At 49.3% G+C, this 20,888-nt stretch overlaps 1 protein-coding gene and 1 pseudogene across 1 annotated transcript; both read right to left on the bottom strand.

The window, feature by feature from the left end:
• Positions 1-836: 836 nt before the first annotated feature.
• LOC112900782 lies at positions 837-10,230 on the bottom strand (annotated as a pseudogene).
• A 2,170-nt stretch (positions 10,231-12,400) lies between these two features.
• LOC112901047 (two-component response regulator ORR5) lies at positions 12,401-17,574 on the bottom strand. The gene is made up of 6 exons (XM_025969865.1): positions 17,542-17,574; positions 13,147-13,243; positions 12,986-13,032; positions 12,789-12,866; positions 12,594-12,664; positions 12,401-12,488 (listed from the first exon to the last, which is right to left on the bottom strand). The coding sequence occupies exons 1-6, from the start codon at positions 17,572-17,574 to the stop codon at positions 12,401-12,403; spliced, it is 414 nt and encodes a 137-aa protein (XP_025825650.1).
• Between the last annotated feature and the right edge of the window lie 3,314 nt (positions 17,575-20,888).

Below are 20,888 nucleotides of genomic sequence, written 5' to 3'. Positions count from 1 at the left end.
TGATTTCTTGAAGTTGTTTGTGTACTATTTTCTCTATTTTTGTTCAATTTGTGTGTTGAGAAATTTGTAAAAATTTAGCTGCGTGCGGTTGCAGAGGCCGGAGACGTTTCCTTTTTCTAAAAAATGAGTTGCCCTTGCCCGGAGCATGATTAGCTGAATCGATGGTTCAGTTCACCTGATCACCTTCAGTCTGGATTCATTGTACGTGCATTGGTAGACGTTAGGCTCAATTAAAAGCGGCCTCTCAAAGGCTCAACTAAAAAAGACAGCGCAGAGGTGTAGAAGTAATAAAAAAACTGTTCTACTATTTGGTTTGATTTTGTCGTCCAAAGAATTCCATACCACGACATATATGGGATAGTAGTCATTAGTAAATATGAAGGAGTAAAGTAAATCCATCTCCAATAGTCCAATAATTCTTATCTTTAGACCACTCTGAGCCGGTTTACAAATATTACAGCAAATATGAAAGACGTTTATGGCTCCCACATAAATAAGAAGTTGTGCGACCGCTACAAAGTAGGAATTCAATAAAAAATAGAATAAGGATATACAAACAAGAACTAATCCCAGTGAAAAGGCAGAATAAATTGGGTTCGTAAGTAATACTACTCCTAGACCCCTAGTAGAAGAACAAATTCCCCAAATAACGTAAGAATGTCATGTATTGTTCCAGGTAAATCCATTATGATAAGAAAAAATTTATAGTATAAAATTTTTCATGAACTGACTAAAACTAAAAGATTTAAGGAAGGAAAAAGATATTAGGATATTTTTTATATGTATATAAGTTGTTACGCAGAACAGCTGAACAGCACAACGATCAACGACGAGTTTTACCTAGCGCGGGATGTGCAGGGCGACGCGAACTCCTGCTCGAGGCTGTACTGGCGCGTGCCATCCTGACCAGCCACCGGAACACCGCCCCGACGCCCAAGCCCACCTTGTTCTGCTTCGCAGGGAGGCCGAACCTCCTGTCTTTTCTCGGACCAGCAGGGTGTCCCTTCAGGTTCAGGAGCTGCAGCCTCACCTCCACGTCTATCATGGCTTGGCCTCGCCTCCCGCCTCAGGTTCAGGCATTCCTGCGCCAGGCGAGCAAGGCTCATGATCTCTTCGTTGCTCGCTTCCACCAAGACCTGATCGTCCACAATCTCCTCGAGGGCCCTCTCCCTCATCACCGACAGGAAGTAGTTCGACAGGTTCCGCTTCTCGCCGTTCTCGTTCTCGACGATCGGCTTCTTCCTCGTCAGGAGCTCAACGAGCATCACCCCGAAACTGTAGACGTCGCTCTTGTCAGTCAGCAGCCCCGTGTGGTAGTACTCCGGGTCCAGGTAGCCGAAGGCCCTGCGCGGCGGTGACGAGGTGTGTCTGGTCGATGGGGATCGACCTCGACGCCCCGAAGTCCGACACCTTCGCCGTGTAGCTCTCGTTCAGAAGCACGTTCGTCGACTTGACGTCCCTGTGAAGTATCGACATTGAAGCCGCCGAGTGCAGGTACGCGAGCGCGCCGGCAACCTCGGTGGCGATCCTGAGGCGCTCCTCCCATGACAGTGGCGACGGACCGCCCTCTCGCTGGCCGCGCAGGAGGTCATGGAGCGTGCCGTTGGAGACGAACTCGTAGACGAGCAGAGGAACCCTTTGACTCCAGGAAGCACCCATGGAGCTTCACCACATTCCGGTGGTTGATCCGGGGCAGGATGGAGACCTCGTTGATGAACTGGTCGATCTCGGCATCGGCCACCAGCTTCGACCTCTTGATGGCCACGACACGCTGGTCCGTCAGGATGCCCTTGAAGACTGTACCATGTCCGCCGCGGCCAACCACGCGAGATTGATCGTAGTTGCTGGTTGCCTTCTCCAGCTCGGCCAGGGAAAATATCTTTGTGCTGTCGTTCGTGTCCTGGTCAGAGGAGATGAGCTGCTCAAGGAGAATGCCTTTGTTCTTCCGGAAGTGCCTCCTCCGAGGCCGCATTTCGACACCTTTCTTCCACCTCCGGCTAAGAATGCCCGCAATCGCTGCAAGAAATAGGAGGCCACCTCCAGAACTGATTCCAATGGTGATACCTGCATTGGTTGCAATTACAACTTGTAAGTAGTCCTTCACAACTAAAAGAGTTAACTGAAATCAACTTCAGTGATCTTACTGTTGCAGCAACCAAATAGCTCAAATGGCATACCTAAAATAGTGCTCGATGCTTTGCATTTTCTTGCAGCGGTGTCGAACTCAGTTCCGTGTGGACAGCGAGTGCAAGAAAAGCTTCCAAGGCTATTCTGGCAGATGCCATGGGCCATGGCATATGTACTTATCAGGCTGCGAGCACTCGTCGATATCTGCAGATCGCGCGATGACATGAGACAGGGAAGGTAAACAACTTACTTCCATGATCAACCCACTAACCCAGTAGCCTGATCATGGCAGAGGTGGAAGCAATCGTGGCCGAGGCAATGGTCGCGGTAGAGGCAATGGCGGTCAAAATCGCAACAGCGCCAATAATCCGGGCCCAAGCAACTCTAAACCACGCAAGAAGATTGTGTGTCAAATCTGCAAGAAGGCCGGCCATGAAGCTCCACAATGCTGGTATAGATATGATGATGATGATGATGATGATGATGATGATGAAGAACAACAAAACACCAAAACAGCAGGCGCTGCAACCACTGGCTACGGATACGACTCAAACTGGTATGTAGACAGTGGTGCAAGCCATCATGTCACAGGTGAGCTTAACAAGCTGATGGTTCGTGAAAAGTACAATGACCGTGATCAAGTTCACACTGCCAATGGAGCAGGTATAAAAATTAGTAACATTGGTCACACAATTTTACATACCCCTGATAAAAAATCTCCATCTATGAAATATTCTTCATGTTCCTAGTACTAGTAAGAACCTTGTTTCGGTACATAAGCTAGCCTCTGATAATAATGCCTTCCTTGAATTTCACCCCAACTTCTTTCTTATCAAGGATCAGGAAATGAAGATAACTCTACATCGAGGTAGTTGTCAAGATGGCCTATATCCCTTAGAACCAAGCCTATCTCAAGGATCTGCCAACAAACAAGCCTTTGGTGCCGAGCTACCTTCTACCTACAAGTGGCATAGTAGATTAGGTCATCCTTCTCTTCCTATTATGGAGAGGATCATTAGTTCAAATAGACTTTCTGTTTCTATTCAACATTCTATTTGTGATTCGTGTCAAATGGCCAACAGCCATCAATTACCTTACCCTAAGTCAAATAGTATATCTTTTGCTCCTCTTGAGTTAATTTTCTTTGATGTGTGGGGACCTCTCCAACTTTCATTGGCCGACATACATACTATGTTAGCTTCATAGACGATTTCAGCAGTATACTTGGCTCTATCTTTTGCGCCATAAATCTGATGTGTTTTCTGTTTTCCAAGAATTTCAAAGTCTTGTAGAGAGACAATTCAACGGAAAAATCCTAGCCATGCAATCAGATTGGGGAGCAGAGTATGAAAAGTTGAACTCCTTCCAACGCATTGGCATCACTCACAAGGTCTCTTGTTCACATGCACATCAACAAAAACGGAGCAGCCGAACGAAAACATCGCCACATTTTTTAGGTTGGGCTATCTCTTCTAGCTAATGCTTCTATGCCACTTAAATATTGGGATCAAGATTTTCTCACGGCTACACATCTCATCAATCTTCTTCCTAGCAAAGTTATTGGGTATGATACCAATGGAGCGTCATCTTCACGAAAAACCCAACTATAATTCCTTGCTCATATTTGGCTGTGCATGTTGGCCAAATCTTAGACCATATAATGCACGAAAACTCTCTTCGGTCCACCCAATGTGCCTTCCTCGGATATAGTTCCATGCACAAGGGTTTTAAGTGTCTTGACATAGCTACAGGAAGAATCTATATTTTCAGGGATGTGATCTTTGATGAAAATGTTTTTCCCTTTGCTCAGCTCCATCCAAATGCCCGTGCACAACTTCGGAAAGAACTTGTTGTCTTACCATCCCACCTTCTAAATTCGAGGGGAGTAAATTGTGATGCACCTAATGTTACTAATGCTTTTGATGATGTGGTGAACCGCAGGTTGAAGTAGGTGAAAATTTGGCACAAAATGATGTTGAAATGGAGCCAAATGACCAAGGTGATCATAGCAGTCATGAAGCACCCGGAGATCCGGGCGCCAGATCCTAGTACGATTTGCCTACGGTTGCAGGTGGATCACGCGGCGATCCCGTGGTGGATTCACCTGGCGCACCGCCGAGCCGGTCGGGGACTCCAGCAGCCAGTCCGGCAATGATGTGTGGGGGGCAGGATCTCAAACTCCCGCGCGCGTGTCGGAGCCGGGCCAACCAGCGCCAGCTGCCTCTCCGCGTCTGCCACGTGCCCTGCATCGTCGATAGCTCCCGCTCCTGCCAGTCTTGGATCTTCTACGGCTGGTTTGGGATCCCATGCGCCTTCACTAGAAGTTGCACTTGAGCTCTTCCCGACGCCTCATGAACTCCCTCCATGAAGGAAAAGGTCTCAACATGGCATTGTTAAGCCAAAGCGATTTACGGATGGGACGGTGAGGTATGGTTTGTTTTGTGCTACAGGAGAACCTGGGAATTTAAAGGAGGCTCTAAATGATCCCAAGTGGAGGCAAGCTATGTGTGATGAGTACAATGCATTACTCAGGAACAAAACATGGCATCTCATAGAAGAAACTAAAGAAAAAAATGTTATAGACTGCAAATGGGTTTTCAAGATCAAGAGGAAATCTGATGGAACCATTGACAGGTACAAAGCTCGCCTAGTTGCTAAGGGTTTTAAGCACCATTTTGGAATTGATTATGAAGATACTTTTAGCCTGATTGTTAAAATTGCTACAGCTAGGCTGGTGCTATCTATTGTTGTGTCTCGAGGGTGGTGTTTGAGGCAATTGGATGTGCAGAATACGTTCTTGCATGGCGTTCTGGAAGAAGAGGTGCATATGAAGCAACCTCCTGAGTTTGAAAATGATAAAGGAAGACAATTGGTATACCGACTTGACAAAGCTATCTATGGACTCAAACAAGGCCCAAGGCGTGGTAATCAAGGCTACATGCCTAGCTTATACTTCTTGAATTCAGGGCATCGAAGTCAGATAACTCTCTATGTATCTACCAGAAGTCAGGAGTAGTTATCTATATGTTGATCTATGTAGACGACATCATTGTCACAAGCTCCTCACAGGAAGCTGTCTCGGCATTACTCTTTGATTTGAGGAAAGATTTTGCCTTGAAGGACTTAGGGGACTTGCACTACTTTCTAGGGAATGAAGTGTGTCAAGACAAAGGGAACTTGCTGTTATCTCAAGAAAAATATGCTCAAGAGATCCTTGCAAGAGTTGTTATGCAGAATTGTAAGCCGTCTCCAACTCCCTTGTCAACTACTGAGAAGCTTTCAAAATTTGAAGGAGAACCGTTGGGTGCAGAAGACAGCACTAGATATAGAAGTATTGTTGGCGCCCTTCAGTATCTAACGGTTACTCGACCTGACTTGGCTTTCTTGGTAAACAATGTATGCCAGTTTTTGCATAAGCTGACAACTACTCACTGGACAGCAGTAAAAAGAATACTTCGGTATATAAAGCATACATCAGAACTCGGGTTAAGTTTTGTTAAATCAAAGTCATTGGTCCTTAGTGCTTATTCTGATGCAGACTGGGCTGGAAGTGTTGATAACCGAAAGTCAAAGGGAGGTTTTGCCATATTTTTCGGTCCTGATCTACTGTTTTGGAGCGCTAGAAAGCAAGCAACGGTCTCTCAATCAAGTACAGAAGCTAAATAAAAATCAATGGCGAATGCAACAGCTCTGGATTGAGTCTTTGTTAGCAAAACTTGGAGTATCTCTAGAGCAACCTCCGATTCTATGTTGTGATAATCTAGGAGTTACCTATTTATCAGTAAATCCTATCTTTCATGCTCGAGCCAAACACATAGAAATCGATTTCCACTTTGTTCGTGAGAGGGTCACTAACAAGCAGCTGCAAGTTCGGTTGGTGTCTACAAATGATCAGCTAACAGATGGTTTTACTAAAGCATTATCTGTTGGCAAGCTTGAGGATTTCAAGGTCAATCTAAATCTAAAGAAGAAGAGAAGTTTAGATTGAGGATGTTAGAATTAGTGTTTTCTTGTAATCCCGTGTAACTCCATAGGAGATATAGGTGTTGTACAAGAGATGGACTCGGTAGACAAACTAGTTTGAATACATGATGTAGAGGAACCGAGTCCAATCTAGATACAACAACCTGTCTCATGTAAATCTTTTTAGCTTCAGCCTATATAAACGTGCAACCGTGGTAGGCCAAGATAGGCAACCACGTTCTACCAATTTTACAGCCCTGTCCGCCGCGGCGCGCGCGCAGTTGGCGCGGTCAGGGATGGCCCAGTCCAGAAGAGCCGGAGCGACCGTGTCCGCGTCGACGCCTCGCTCCAGGTCGCTCGGCCGGAACGCGTACCTGTCCCGGCCGGTGACCAGTAACATCACCTCGTCCCGGCTGACACCCCAGCCGGCGCGCGAGAGGTTCAGGGTGAACGCCCGCAGGGGCACCCGCACGTCGATGCGGCAGCATCCCACGCCGCCGCAGAGTCCGTCCAGCAGCCTCTCCATGACCTGCTTCCCGCCGCAGACCACGGAGCAGTTCCCGACCGCGGTCCCGTGCCGCGGTCGAGCAGCGCCGCCGCGACGCCGCATCCGAGGACGAACAGCGACATGTTGGACGAGCCAGAGATGGCGAACGGCCCTCCCACGAGGCCGAGTAGGCGCCGGCGCCGGCGGGCATGCTCACGGACCGCACGACGTGGACGGCGACCGCGGTGACCGAGCCGCTCGCGGAGGTGATCATGTAGTCGACCGTCGCGTTGGGGCTGCCGAGCCGGAGCTGGTTGCTGTACGTGGAGGCGTCGCAGGTGAGGTTGAACCCCGGCAGGGAGCACGCCGGACCGACGCCGAAAGGGTACGAGATGTCGATCGCGCCGCAGCTCGTCGGGCATGAGCGGCCCCCATCAGCGACCGCCGTCGCGGCCAGAAACGGCACCACCAGCGGCAGGAGGCGGAGGACTGCCATGGTCGAGCCTCAGCTCAGCTCATCCTTTGCTGCATTGTTCAACATGGGCAATTTTTAGTCTTTGGAGAATTCAAATTGGACCGCCTCACATCGCACTACTTTTTCCCAACACGCTACCTGCTAGGCTGCTACCTTGTACTCATCATCATGCTACATGTTACGACTAAACATTTCACAGAATCATTTAGACACGTCGTTTTCGGCTTATCGACTTCACTTGTACTGCACATCTGGTCAGCAGACAATTTCGACTGAACAGGTCAGTCCATCATCAGGATACTTCTGTTATCAAAACCAGCCAATTGTGAAACACGTCTTACGAGTTACGAAACATGACTATGAATTAGCTAATCCATAGCTGGCTGAATGAAATAGCTCTAGGCTTTGCATTCCCCAGGGTGCAGCACTCTGGTACTAACTGAAAATGTGAAAAGAAAAACATTCAGCAGGCAGCAGTAAACATTTGAGCATAATTTCTGCAGAGAGATCAGCTTAGAGCTAAACACAGCAGGAGGCAGTTGTCTAGGGGTAATTCAGGTTGCCTTTATTCATTCAGTCCGGCAAAAGTGCAGATGAACGAGCGCATACTTCAACATTGGCCCCAACAGCAACAGAAATGGAATTTCTCTCAGTTCATGCATGCCAACCATATGATGCCATGCGCGCTTCCTGGATTTTCCTAGCAAATGAGTTCCTAACTTGCACAGAGCTCCAGCCCCCACCGCTACTTATCAGGAAATGTTAAGAAAAAGACAACAAAGCTCCACCGCCTAAATCTAATGATGTTTTGGTGACTTCAACAACTAAGAATACCCACCATTACTGAACACCACTCCACCGAGCCCAGTCCACAAACTGCATTCCACCATAGATATTGTTGGCAAACCGAACACCAACTGTGAAAGCCATAGCGACAGGTGGAGCACGTTTTGCGACAGGCGATGCCTCCACTACCCGTTCCAGACCATTGATAATCTGGTAGCGCGTGTTGGATGATACAGCAAGGAAAACACCTACATGCCAGCACAGTTTGTCAGTTGAAAAGTAAGAACACAAACTATATCCTTGCTGAACACACAAATGACACAGCTAGCTACATAAAAATAGTATAAGCAAGGATTCCAGAAGAAGTGCGACATAATTAAAATGAACTTTCATCGTCTGAGATTATCTGATCTAATATAGTCATATGAACAAAATATTTGTAAGATTGGCAAAGTGCCAGCAATTCAATATTGAAATATGCCCTGCTGTACTTTAATTGCCGCATGTCTCAAGTATACATCAAACCAATACTTAGCTATTTGCAATTGCAAAAAAAAATGTATCTCAGAGCAGGTAAAGGTGATAATAAAAGGAAACAAAAGCATACCCCAAAGTGCAGCACTTTTAACAAGAGGTGGAACAGGGATATCTTCATCTGATTTTTTTACGCTCCTGAACAGGGAACAAGCATCAGCACACAAGTAGGGATAAAATCAGATAATATAAGAATAATTAACATTACTGAGGGAGAGAACAAAACATATAAACATAATACCAATAAGAATATATAAATGTATATGCAAAACAACACAGTAGTTCAACAGGATTCAACAAGCAACAGAAAAATCCATTCAATTGCAAAACAATATTCTAGATTTTATGGTCAAAAGTACTAATAACAATTGGGCAATACCTCTTGGCAGTCATTATCATATTGGCGATTCCTTGACCGATTATACCACAGAAAAATCCAACCGAGCCATACAAGACACCCTGCAATTTAAACAGTCTTGTCTTAAAGCCAGTCCAAACAGCATGGCAGTGACACAGCAATTAGAACTAAACATCAACTACGGCTCCGAATTGATAGCGATCTTCCCATGTAAGGTCGGTTACCTTGTAAAAATACGTTCCAATTCTTTGCTGAACTGTAAATCTGCAGCCTGGCCTTTCAGCTTCAAAAACACTGCAGTTTTAGAATCATAGTGTCACACAGGAATGAATGTTTGAAGTCAAGCTATATTACTGATTCAGCAACATTTCCATTCTACACCATCTCTTTCAGTTTCTTCTATCAAGAAATGGTCATAAGAACAATACAACAAAAATGAATAGAATTTCAAGCTTTATATGTTCTCAAGGTGATGCTACCAATATCCATAGAAACAACTGAAATGAAGTTCCACCTGCTCGGCAAAGACACAGCCATCCTGTTGAACCTTCCCAAGAGCCCAGTTGAAGCAGACGGCTTCCCAAATCGCACATAAGGAGCCAAGAGCCCCACAAGCGCAATATCTACAGCAACACCGACCAAAAGATCAGCAGCGTACAGCTCAAACTCAGCCCAGAAATCCTTCCCCCTCTTCTGCACCTCCGCAAATGTGGCGCAGCAAGAGTCAATTACAATCTGCACCGAAACCGAAACTCAGTTTAGCAACTACAGAATTGTAACTCAAGCCTCCCATACTCCGATCAATTGGGAAATAACTGAGCAATTGCACCCACCTCTGTTCCAACTTTGAAGAGGAACGACGGGTCAGCAAGCATCCGGTTGCGGAGCATCGAGAAGGCGCGGATCATCGCACCCAGCGGCCAGGGCGCAGCCTGCGCGGATCAATATCGAAAGGAATGAGGAAAAACGTCCACGCTCACACCATCCATACACAAATTCCCAGCAATTCCGCTACCTGCAGATCGAAGTAGCGCAGCAACAGGACTTCCCGGATGCCGGCGTCCTTGGCCGCCTCCATCATGTCGCCCGGGAGCGCAACGCCGCGCGCCGCCGCGAGGCGCAGCACCTCGTCGAAGCCGAGCAGCGGGCCGAACTCGGCCTCCTCGTAGTCGTCGTCACCCTCGCCGCCCCTACCCCCGCCTCCATCCTTTCCTCCGCTCCCGCCGGAGCCGTCCCCGCGGTTCCCGGCGCCCGATCCGTCGCCGGCGGCGGCGCGGGGGACGTGCGGTGCGGAGCAGGAGAGCGCCTGGGGTTTGGGGAGCGGCGAGACGGGCTTAAGAGAGAGGTGGAGAGGCCTCGGCTCGTGGAAGGCGTTGCAGCAGGAGGTGGAAGAGGAGACCGCGGCGGCGGAGGAGGAGGAAACGAGGGAGGAGAGGGAGGGGGAGGCGGCGAAGGCCATGGTGCGAGGGAGGGACAGACGGCAGTGCGCGGAAGGGTTTAGGTTTTTGAGATTTGACTTTTCTAGCCTTTTTCTCTCTCATTCTTTTTTTTTGAAAAGGAACTTTAGCCTTCTTTTTTAGTTTTCCTTTTAGAAATGATGATGATGGCAGGAACGAAACTCCAGACAATTTTTTGACAGATTTGTTTTGGCGTTCGCGTCACCATGAGCTGCGTTCTGTTTGTCCGATCGATGGCGAGTAGTCTTGTGCAACATGAGCGGTGCTTGTTTGTAAATAGCAGGGGTGTAAATCGGTGACTTTTTACATGCCCCTCCAACTCTTTTATTATTTTAAAATAGAATTTTAATTTAAAAATTAGTATAAATATTTGAACTAAATAGAATTATTTTAAAATAGAATTTTAATTTAAAAATTAGTATAAATATTTGAACTAAATAGAATTTTAGTTTAAAAAATTAGCACAAAAATTTGAACTAAATAGGATCGGAGATGCATTTAATATCACCGATTTACACCTGAGGTAAAGAGCTACTAGTAACTGACAAAAGATTAAACTTCGCGATTTGAGTGAAAAATTCAATTGCATCACTTCATCAAACGAACTCTTTCTTTTGTCTCTATTTTTTGAAAACTATATCAAATGAACTCTGAAGTTCAACAATGTTAACAGGTTAAATTGGTACAGTTTGAGTAAAATCGACTATTTCCCTGGACTCGGACTCGAGCATTTCCCCTAACAGGCCGGAGCAAGGGGAAGCTTCTTCCGGTCATTGGGCCAAGGTAGGCCCTACGAGGAGGCCGGCAATGTGCTTTTATTTTGAAAAGTGAATGGGGCAGACGTCAGGTTACAACTACACGTCACAATTCACAACCTAGCTATAGGTTGCTCAAGAAAAAAAAAGCTATAGGTTGCTCAAACTTGAAACTGAAGGTCTGTTTGGATGAGACTAAACTTTAAACTTTAGTCCCCGTCGTATTGTATGTTTGGACACTAATTAAGAATATTAACTATAGGATAATTATAAAACCAATTGCATAAATGGAGACTAATTCACGAGACGAATTCATTAAACCTAATTAGTTCATGGTTTGATCATGTTGTGCTAGAGTAAACATATACTAATGATAATTAATTAGATTTAATGGATTCGTCTCATGAATTAGCCTTCATTTATGCAACTGGTTTTGTAATTAGCTTCTATTTAATACTCCTAATTAGGGTTCAAATATACGAGACTAAATTTTTAGTCCGGCGGATCCAAACAGGCTCTGGGCCGAAGAAAGTTGAACAGTCGAAGCTACTCTCAGTGCTACAAAGTTTTGATTAAAAAAAAGCTAGGAAGTTTTCACACTGCTGTGTTGAAAAGCATCTATAGCATATCAAAAAGAACAGAAAGCCAACTGCCTCTCCTCTTCCAAAGAACAGTGAGCTGCCTTAACAGTTGCATGTTGTTTTAAATCCATGTTCGTTTATTTCGCATCTTAAGGAATCAGTAGACTTAACTGAAAGTTCTAAACCTAGAATTGAACCGACAGCTAACCTGCAACCAGACAGATACCAGTACAGCAGCACTAGCTCTCTCCAGTAGACCAGTACTCACCAAAAGCCCTTGAAACTCACTGTGCTAACCTTGTACAGTCTGATATCCTATTCCTTCGGCAGATCTTGCTAGTTCCTTACTCCCAGGGTCCCACCGTCCCTGACGTAGTACTAGCACGTGAGATCGAGATCACAGTACACGCTTGAATGCGTCATGCTCATGCCAGAACTCCTGCAGAAACTAGTAGGACAACATCTGCTCGACACTGCTCCTCCTTGCAAACGAAGCATGCAAACCTCGTGCAGATGCCAAACGCATGAACCAAACTTGTTAACAGTGTAACCGGATAAACCTTACCCATGCCAACTGAACAAATGAAAGGGAAACACGGCATCTTCTACCAAACCGATTAACTGCTGAACATTCAGGGTTACAGAACATCACTGAACATGGTGCGTTGCCGTAACTTCTACAAGTTCTTCTAGCACAATACTACACTAGGACGACAAAGACTAAGAGAAACGAGGGAAAGGAGCAAAATGCACAACTGGCACCAGGCCAACTTGTGCGAACCCCATGCTGCATGAGCGCATACAGAACTACTTAGAACGCTGCTGCTACCACCACCACCCCATGCCTCCAAAAGGCGCCGTGCCTCCGTCGCCGCGCTCACCGGAGGACGCGGCTGCACAGGCGCGACACGTCGGCCGGGCGGACGGGCTTCAGCAGGAAATCCTCGGCGCCTTCCTCCAGGCACCTGATGACACATGCAAAAGCAATGTCAACAACAAGCAGAAGAGAACAAAAGCTACTAGTAATAGGCACGAATGCTTCCAGCACTTGGGCATGGAAAAATCCTAACCTGTTGATCCTGGTTGGCACGTTCTCTGAGGACATGATCACCACGGGGATCTCCTTCAGTCTGGACGACTCCTGCATGCAGACAAGCCATCCGGTTGAGATCTCAGAAAGTTCAGCGACCTGCATCTAGGAAAAGGTTTGTCCTGTCTACTACTGATGCTGCTGCTGAATGCAGTCGAACGATGCGTGCACACACCTTGACCTTCTTGAGAAGCTCGTACCCGGTCATCTCCGGCATCCAGTAGTCGGTGATGATCATGCTCACATTGGGCTCCTGAAAACACAGCAACAACGTTACATAATCTTCTCATGGAGAGCGCATAGAAAAAGAGAAGGGAGGATCCAGAACAGAATGAGCAACAAGAGAGATTCAGTTGAGTAAGAGATACGTACCGAGCCCAGCAGCTCCAGCGCCCTCTTCCCGCTGTCCACGGCCGTCACTGCACGCAAGACGCGACACGGCTTCAGGTTTACAGAAGCAAAACCGCAGCAGAGAAGAACTGAAGAAGGTGCGTTCCCACGAGAGCGGTAGGAATAAATTAGAGATTGCTCACCGCGGAACTGCGAGCTCCTGAGGATGCTGGCGATGACGGCGCGGTCGACCGAGCTGTCGTCCACCGCGAGGACGTGCGGCGGCGGCGACGCGCTCCCCTCCCCGCCGAGACCCTTGCGGCCCGCCGCCATCGGTCGATCTCCTCTACCTAGTAACTCTCCTCAAAATGGGCTCTGGCCTGCGAGCTAGTATGACGACGATGACACTAGTAGGACGATGTGAGCACGTCAGAGCCCCTCGGCGGGGTGCGTTTATATAGAGGTGAGGTCACCCGTCACACGGGGCGGTTGGGAGGTGCGGGCTAGCAGAGAGACGTGGAAAGAGACGAGGAGCCGAGGAGGCCAGAAGCCGAGGAGGAGATCGCGTATTCACGGCGGTGCGGCGACCGAGAGATATCGCACGCGGCGACAGGGGTCTCGGCGAGTAGCCGAGCAGGCAGCTAGCTGCTAGTCAATCCGATGGATACGCACACGGCCGGCGCCGCTGATCGGATACGGCCAGATCCGGGGCTGCTGCCCCTCCATCTCCCAGCCAGCAGGGCGTGACGCGCCGCGCCGGCACAGTGGATCCGGGGGCATCCGGCACGGCCGGCCGGCGCGGGCAAAAGCTGGCGCGGCGCGTGCACATCCCGGCGGCCCGCCCCCGGAACGAAATCTCCTGTCGCTGCAAACAGGAGCGCGGTGCAGGTGTCTTTACTGGGATGGCTCTCTTCTCTTCCTGCTTGCCATGGCGCAGCTAGCGTCGGCACGCACCGGATCAGATCTTGCCTCTTCAATGCGTTCCATTGCAGCATAGATCACTGTGCTCCGTCGTCTCTACTCTCTACACCTCCCTCTATATCTCTCTTATCTCTCTCTCTCCCGTATAATTGCTGTACTGGCCAGTTCAGTTCAGTATGGACTGTACAGAGGGGAGTACGTGTACGGCCAAGGCTCCAAAGACAAACTACAGCGCGTGAGGATACCATACCATGTACACGCGCCGTGGTGCACGCATTGATGGCAACGTTAAGCACGCAATCTCCCGGTGATCACGGGTACGTGTACGCTGGAATGAGTATACTTTGAGGTACTTACTGATGATGCGGTGTATCTCGAGATACGCCGTATCTCTCTCTCTCTCTCTGTTTATCTTCCGCGCCATTAACCTCACGGCTGCTGGGCAGCAGTCACCATTCAAGGGCTGATTTGTGCCGCCATTTACTTCCAAACCGAGATGATACTGTGTTTACTGTAGTCAGTGTAGTGCATCTTCATTTCGGTTCTTTGCTCTGGCGTGCATGCAGCATCAACTCTTCACTAAATAGGGCTGTGTACATCACTGACCTCGCAGTGCTTCCTTCACTCGCAGATGCAAGTACAGCTACACTGACTGTACTTGCTCCAAACTGATCTGTACTCGATCACGTCAATAAAAAGGAGCCCATTCAGGACACATGCGCGAAGCCATAATCCTGATCTGACTTCTTAATTGAGGCTAGGGAAAGAGGTTTAAGAAACTATTCCCTCTATCTATAAATACAAAAGATTTTAGAACTTTTATGATGGTTCAAGATAAAAAATAAAGACGTTCACTCCATGATTGGGGAGGTAGTATGCGGTTTGTATTGACCACTATACGCCTACTTCAGAATGATAGAGATTATTCAGTATGCGGTTTGTGTTGACCACTATGCGGTCTACTGTCACAGCTTCACACAGACCCGGAGGAAGCCAAGCACCCCAGCTCACCACCTCACTGCCTCAGTCAGCAGCCAGCCTAGACTTTTCCGGGTGTCATGCCTCACGCTCTGCTGACGCTGTCACCCAGGCGCCCAGGCCGCCTCTTCGATCTCTATCCCGTCGGAGAATAGCTCCACGGCTGCACGCCATTGACTTCGAGCTCCTGCTCCTTGCACCGATTTGGGCGGCCCATTTATGGTTGCTGCGGCACGCCTGCGCCGAGCTCGCAGGGCCAGCGTACGCGAGCGACCGGTGAGACCTGCAGGCGCCTGGCTCCGCTGCCATGGGCGGATCTTTGGAGCTGTGGGCGAGTTTCGAGGGAAATCTTCCGAGCCCTGCAACCTGCATTGCTGCCGTCGCGCTCGTGACATCATGGCGTGTGAGCTGACGCTGAGAGGCTGAGCTGCCATGGAGGCATGGAACTGCTTTGCCTTTGACTCGTGACTCTGGGAGGGGAAACTGATGGGAATGCTGGAGCCTGAAGTACTGACCTTGGAGTATATCTGTATCTGTCTATGGGCTTTGATGGATATGGTTGACCCAAATTCTTTTACTGAATTAAACTGAGTGAGGATAATATTGGCAGCTACAATATTGTTTTTGTTTGAAGATGGATTGGCAGCGGTGCACATCGTGGAGCGTTTCCGCTGCCAGCAGGCCAGGGCCGAGGGCCAACATCTGGTCATTCCATAAAAGCACAAACGAAGAAGAGCAAATTCCCTATGTGCCATTGAGAAATATAGCTCATTCCCTATGTGCCATCGGAAATTAGCATATTTTTTCTATGCCATCGTTTATAATTTCTCATTCCCTGTGTGCCATTACCGTCAAATTCGCATATTAACATCGTCAAACTTTTCCTTTTTGAATGTTTTTACCCCTCCTCCCAATCCAAAAGCAGCACTCAGCCGCTCACCACGAGACCGATCAAAAAAAGAAAAACACGCCCCCCTCCCGTCCCGCAACCCTCCCATCCCGCGACGCCCCCACCCGAATCCTAGATCCCCCGTCCATCCCCCGGCCCGCCGTCTTGCTACTCTCCCCGGCCACCCTAGCATCCAGTGCCTATGCCACCCCTGCATCCCGCACTAGCGGTGCGGCGTTGGACGAGCAGGAGGGGCAAGGGCCGTGGCGGTCGGCGGGGAGCGAGGGCGCCGAGGGCCGCGGCGGGGAGCGAACCGCACGCCCCTCGCGCGGGCGCTAATGCCAGTCAGGCGAGGGGGCCATGCGCCCCTCCGCTGCGCTGGCCACCTGACGGCCAGGATGGGAACACAAGGAAACCACTCCAATTGGCTTCCTACAGGGTGAGTTCTTTACTTTCTTCCCCGTTTCCATCCTCTAATTGTCTGAATTAGAACCAGAATCTGAATTAGAACCAGAAACGATTAGTTTTGATGGTCCTTCATTAGCAGGATGGACCCTAAGACCAGTTTTCTGCTAGATATCCATCTCAAAACCAATCCTTAAAAGTGTAGGAAGGAAATTTCATGCTATAGATTCAACAAAGTCGTGGATTCTGATCTATGCAATTTCAAGGACCTTGTTGGAGAAATTATGGATCGGTTCCTGTCAGACCCGGGGCCATGGGACTGTGTACATAACGTAGTTTAAAGAGATTTAAGAGATTAAGTCCGTCTTATCTTTTATTTATCTCGTTTATCTCTTATGTATCCCGTTTAAATAAGAGATAAAGCTAACCAATGTAGAAGAAATCTACTTGAGATATGTTCTGGTACGATTCCTTGGCTGGTATCGGTTATGATTTGTGTAACCTTGGCCTCCCGGATATATAAGGAGGGACAGGGACTCTCTCAAAAGAAGATCATCAGATCATTCTACACCAAAGGCAATACAAACCACCACACAGGACGTAGCGTATTACGCGCCTCGCGGCCCGAACCTGTCTAAGTTTTGTGTTCCTTGCACCTTCGAGTTCTTGATCTTGGCGTTTCCTCACCTAAACTTACCACCTTGGGTATACCCTTCGGTGGGCAGCCGGTAAAACACCGACAGCTGGCGCGCCAGGTAGGGGAGCGCATCGAAGATCCATCGATGAACTCGATGGCATCTTTTCGGTTCACCAGGTCAGTACCTTCTTAGGGTACAATTTTTGTTTTTGGCTTGTGGGTCTGCGTCGCAGATGGCGAGGGCGATTTCCGTCGCTTCCTCGTCGACATGAAGCCGAAGAACCCCGTGGCGTCTTCTCAAAGCGACCTCGAAAAGTTCGTCGATGATCTCGATGATTTGTCAATTCGTGGGTCCGCGACGAGGATCGGAGAGGAGTCTGCTTCCAGCATGACTTCATCCGGCGCTGCAACAACTTTCCTTGGGTTGGACTCGTTCCAATCTGAGGACTCGCGTAGCCAATTACGACTTGACCAACGCGATTTGGCCACTGATCTTCAGGAGGCCAACAGATCCGAGTCCCTCTCCGTATTGGAGGAGGACTTAGATTCTCTACTCCAAAAGCCTGAAGCCACCGCATGTCGGGGGGCTTCGGGTTGTTTTGGCGCCAACAGTCTGATGATCACCTCCACTCCAGAGGGGCGTTTTGTGCATTGGAAGGGCATGAGCCTTTCTGATCTACTCGAAGCCGATGATCGACTGGTGGCACACCTCGAGCCTTTGCCTTTCCAGGAGGGCAGGCCGTTGGCTACCGTGGCGGAGGAGTCGACTGAACTAGTCGACGCGAGCTCTGATGAGCTCATCTCTCGCCAGGTGCTGATAGCGGAAGAAGGCGAGGACGATGGCGATTTTCCCATCGCCGAATTTGATGCGGTCTCCGAAGATGAGGCCACAGCCAACACCGGCGACGAGAACGACGCCGATCGTGAGGCACGGAGGGCCAGGAACAGGGCCCGCACAATGCGGCGGAGGAGGGTCAATGAGCGCAGGCGATCTATGCATCGCGAGCTTGACCCTGAATTCGCCGCCGTAAGCGAACGGGGCTTCAGGACCCCGGTGGCCAACATCGCCAGGGTTACGGCCATACTCGAGCGCACTAACGATCCGAATGTGCGCCAAGCACTTTTTTACGCGCAGAGGGCCTGGATCCAGCTGGATCAGCAAAACCTGGCGTCTACTACCAGGGAGGAGCGTGTGGGCGAGAGTCGGAGCCAGACTCACAGCCGAACGGCTGGCGGTCGCCCTCGACTTCAGCCTAGCCACAACAACGACAACGCTCGCAAGAGCCAGGCCCCTAGCAGGAGGCAGCAGCCACCTCCGGAGGGTAACCCGCGACAGGCCAATCATCGACCTCCTCCAGAAGACCTGTGCTAGCATATTAATGAAGGCCGCGATGCGCGGTCCGTGATCGACTCCAGGCGCAAGGTTCGCGAAGAAGTCGAGACTGAAGCTACTGACTGCAGTGACCGTTTCCCAGCTTTCTCCACGCGGTTCAGTAGCTACAAGTACCCCGAGGGCTTCAAGCCGATCGGCATCACCAAGTACGACGGCAAGTAGGCTCCTCAGCAATGGCTACCTTGCTACTCTAAGGCCATTGAAGTCGCAGGGGGCTCCAACATCACCAAGGTCGTCTATTTTTCGATGGCTTTGGACCCTGCGCCGCTCACATGGCTAGAGAGCCTCAGCAGCAACTCGATCGACTCCTGGGAAAGGCTCAAGAAGGTCTTCATCGACAACTTCCAGGGGGCGATCGCCCGCGCAGGTACTCGTCACGATCTTGCTCAGTGTAAATAGGAACGTAACGAGCTCCTGCGGTCCTATACACGTCGCTTCTTCGACGTTCGCGTTACCATTGCGAACATCTCGGAGGATGACATCATCGACTGCTTCTACAACGGCATCACCGACCCAGGCATCTACAGAGATTTCGGACGGAACAGGCCGAAAATTGTTGCGGGCCTTCATGATATGATGCACAACTAGTCCGAACAGGAGGAGAAGATGCGGGAGCGGTTCCCGCGGCCCCAAGATAGCAATATGAGGTGCCCAAATGACAACCGCAACGACAAAGGCCAGCGGGACTACTCGGGTCCACCCCGAAAACGCAGGCCACATGATCTCATCGCGGCTGTGGATCGTCCTTCGCGGGGTAAGAAGTCGACAACGCAGAAGGAGTTTGAGAAGCTCCTACAGAAGAAGTGCCCGTAGCATCCAGACTCCAATCACGCAGCTATCGACTGTTACCACCTTAGGAGGACATTCAGCAACTCTGGTGGTGGCAAGAAGAACAAGAAGCCGGCGGAAAAGGAACCCGAGGATGACGACCAAGAAGACCAAGGGCGCAATACGAAGTTCCAGGATGCTTCGAAGACCGTCAACGTTATCTTTGGGGGAGATGGAGAGCTCGGCTCCAGGCGGGACCAAAAGCTGCTTCTCCGGGAGATCATGTCCATCGAGCCGGCGGTACCACGACCACTACGTTGGTCGGAGGTCCCTATCTCTTTCTCCCACGACGATCAGTGGACGAGCTTCTCGGAGCCCGGTAAGTTCCCTCTGGTCCTGGATCCAGTGGTGGCAAAAGTCAGGCTCACCAAGGTGCTCATCGATGGTGGGAGTGGTCTCAATCTCATCTTCGCTAACACTCTGAGGAAGGTGGGTCTAGACTTCGCGGACGTGCTGGTCCCAAGCAAGTCCTCTTTCTATGGAATTGTCCCAGTTAACGCGGCGCACCCGCTTGGTACGGTAGTTCTTCCAGTCACCTTCGGCACGAGGGAGAACTACCGCACCAAGTTCATTAAATTCGAAGTAGCTAACTTCGAATCCTCTTATCATGCCATATTGGGTCGTCTGGCACTCGCCAAATTCATAGCAGTGCTGCATTATATTTATCTGCTTCTCAAGATGCCAGGACTAAGTGTAGTAATCACTCTCCGATGTGACTTGAAGAAGTCGTACGATTGCAATCAGGAGGCGATCCAGTATGCTTCGACTGCTCGTGTGCCAGATGGTTCAGGGGAAGTACTTGCAGCCGCGCAGCAGCTCTCCCAGTCCGGGCTAGAGATCCCTTCGAGGAAGGCTAGCAATTCGAGCATCCAGTCGACTGACGATGTGGACCTCAAGATGATCCAGCTCCAGGAGGGTGACTCAGCTAAGACCGCCATCATCGGCGCGGGCTTAGGTGAGAAATAGGAACTCACGCTCGTCAGCTTCTTTCGGGCTAACCGAGACATATTCGCGTGCAAACCAACGGACATGCCAGGGGTGCCTAGGTGTAGGATCAAGAACACCGACTAGAGGGGGTGAATAAGCGGTTTAAAACTAAAACCAACAATACTAGAGAAATTTAATTAGTAACAAAAGAAAGCCCTATGTCATGCTACTACTATCTCTAGAAAGGTTTGCAACCTAGGGTGACAAAATATAATTCAAGCTCTAGTAAAGTAAATTGCTCAAAATAAAACAACAATTAAAGTGAGCAAGAAAGATAACCAAGCTTGACACACAAATTTATCCCGTGGTATCGATGACTTGCAGGTCACCCCTAATCCACGTTGAGGTGGATTCCAAGAATCAACCGCTCCTCTTATCAAGAACCTCTTGATCTTGAGCCGGCTAGAAATAAGGAACCGCTCCACACCTCGATTTCACTAGAGTTGCTCTTCACCACTCCGGTAAGGTGAGCACAAAACCTCTCACAACCGAAATCGGGGCTTCTCAACAATCTCCTTCAAGAAGCTCCACGAAATCACCTTCTCCAAGCCGTCTAGGGAGCGGCAACTCCTAAGAGTAACAAGCCAATGATCCTTGCTTGAAGATTCCCTAGTGCCACAAAGCTCAAACTCTTGATGCAATGCACTAGGAAGCACTCTCACTCTCAAAAATGTAAATCCTTAGCAAGTGTGTGAGAGAGGGGGATGTCTTAGCACTAGAGGGTCAAGAATGCAGTCCAAATGGCCAAGAGAGAGACCCAAAGGCCGGGCATTGGGTATATATAGACATCCCATCAAAAACTAGCCGTTACAGTCTTTTCTGCGAGATCGCGGACCGTCCGGTTTCAAAAACCGGACCGTCCGCCGTTATAAACCAGAGAGTCAGAGAGCATTAAATGCGTGTCAGA

This window comes from Panicum hallii, chromosome 7, assembly GCF_002211085.1.
Source record: "Panicum hallii strain FIL2 chromosome 7, PHallii_v3.1, whole genome shotgun sequence".
Lineage (NCBI taxonomy): Eukaryota > Viridiplantae > Streptophyta > Magnoliopsida > Poales > Poaceae > Panicum > Panicum hallii.
The sequence above is the reverse complement of the archived record's forward strand: the minus strand, read 5'-3'. Positions and strand labels throughout refer to the sequence as shown.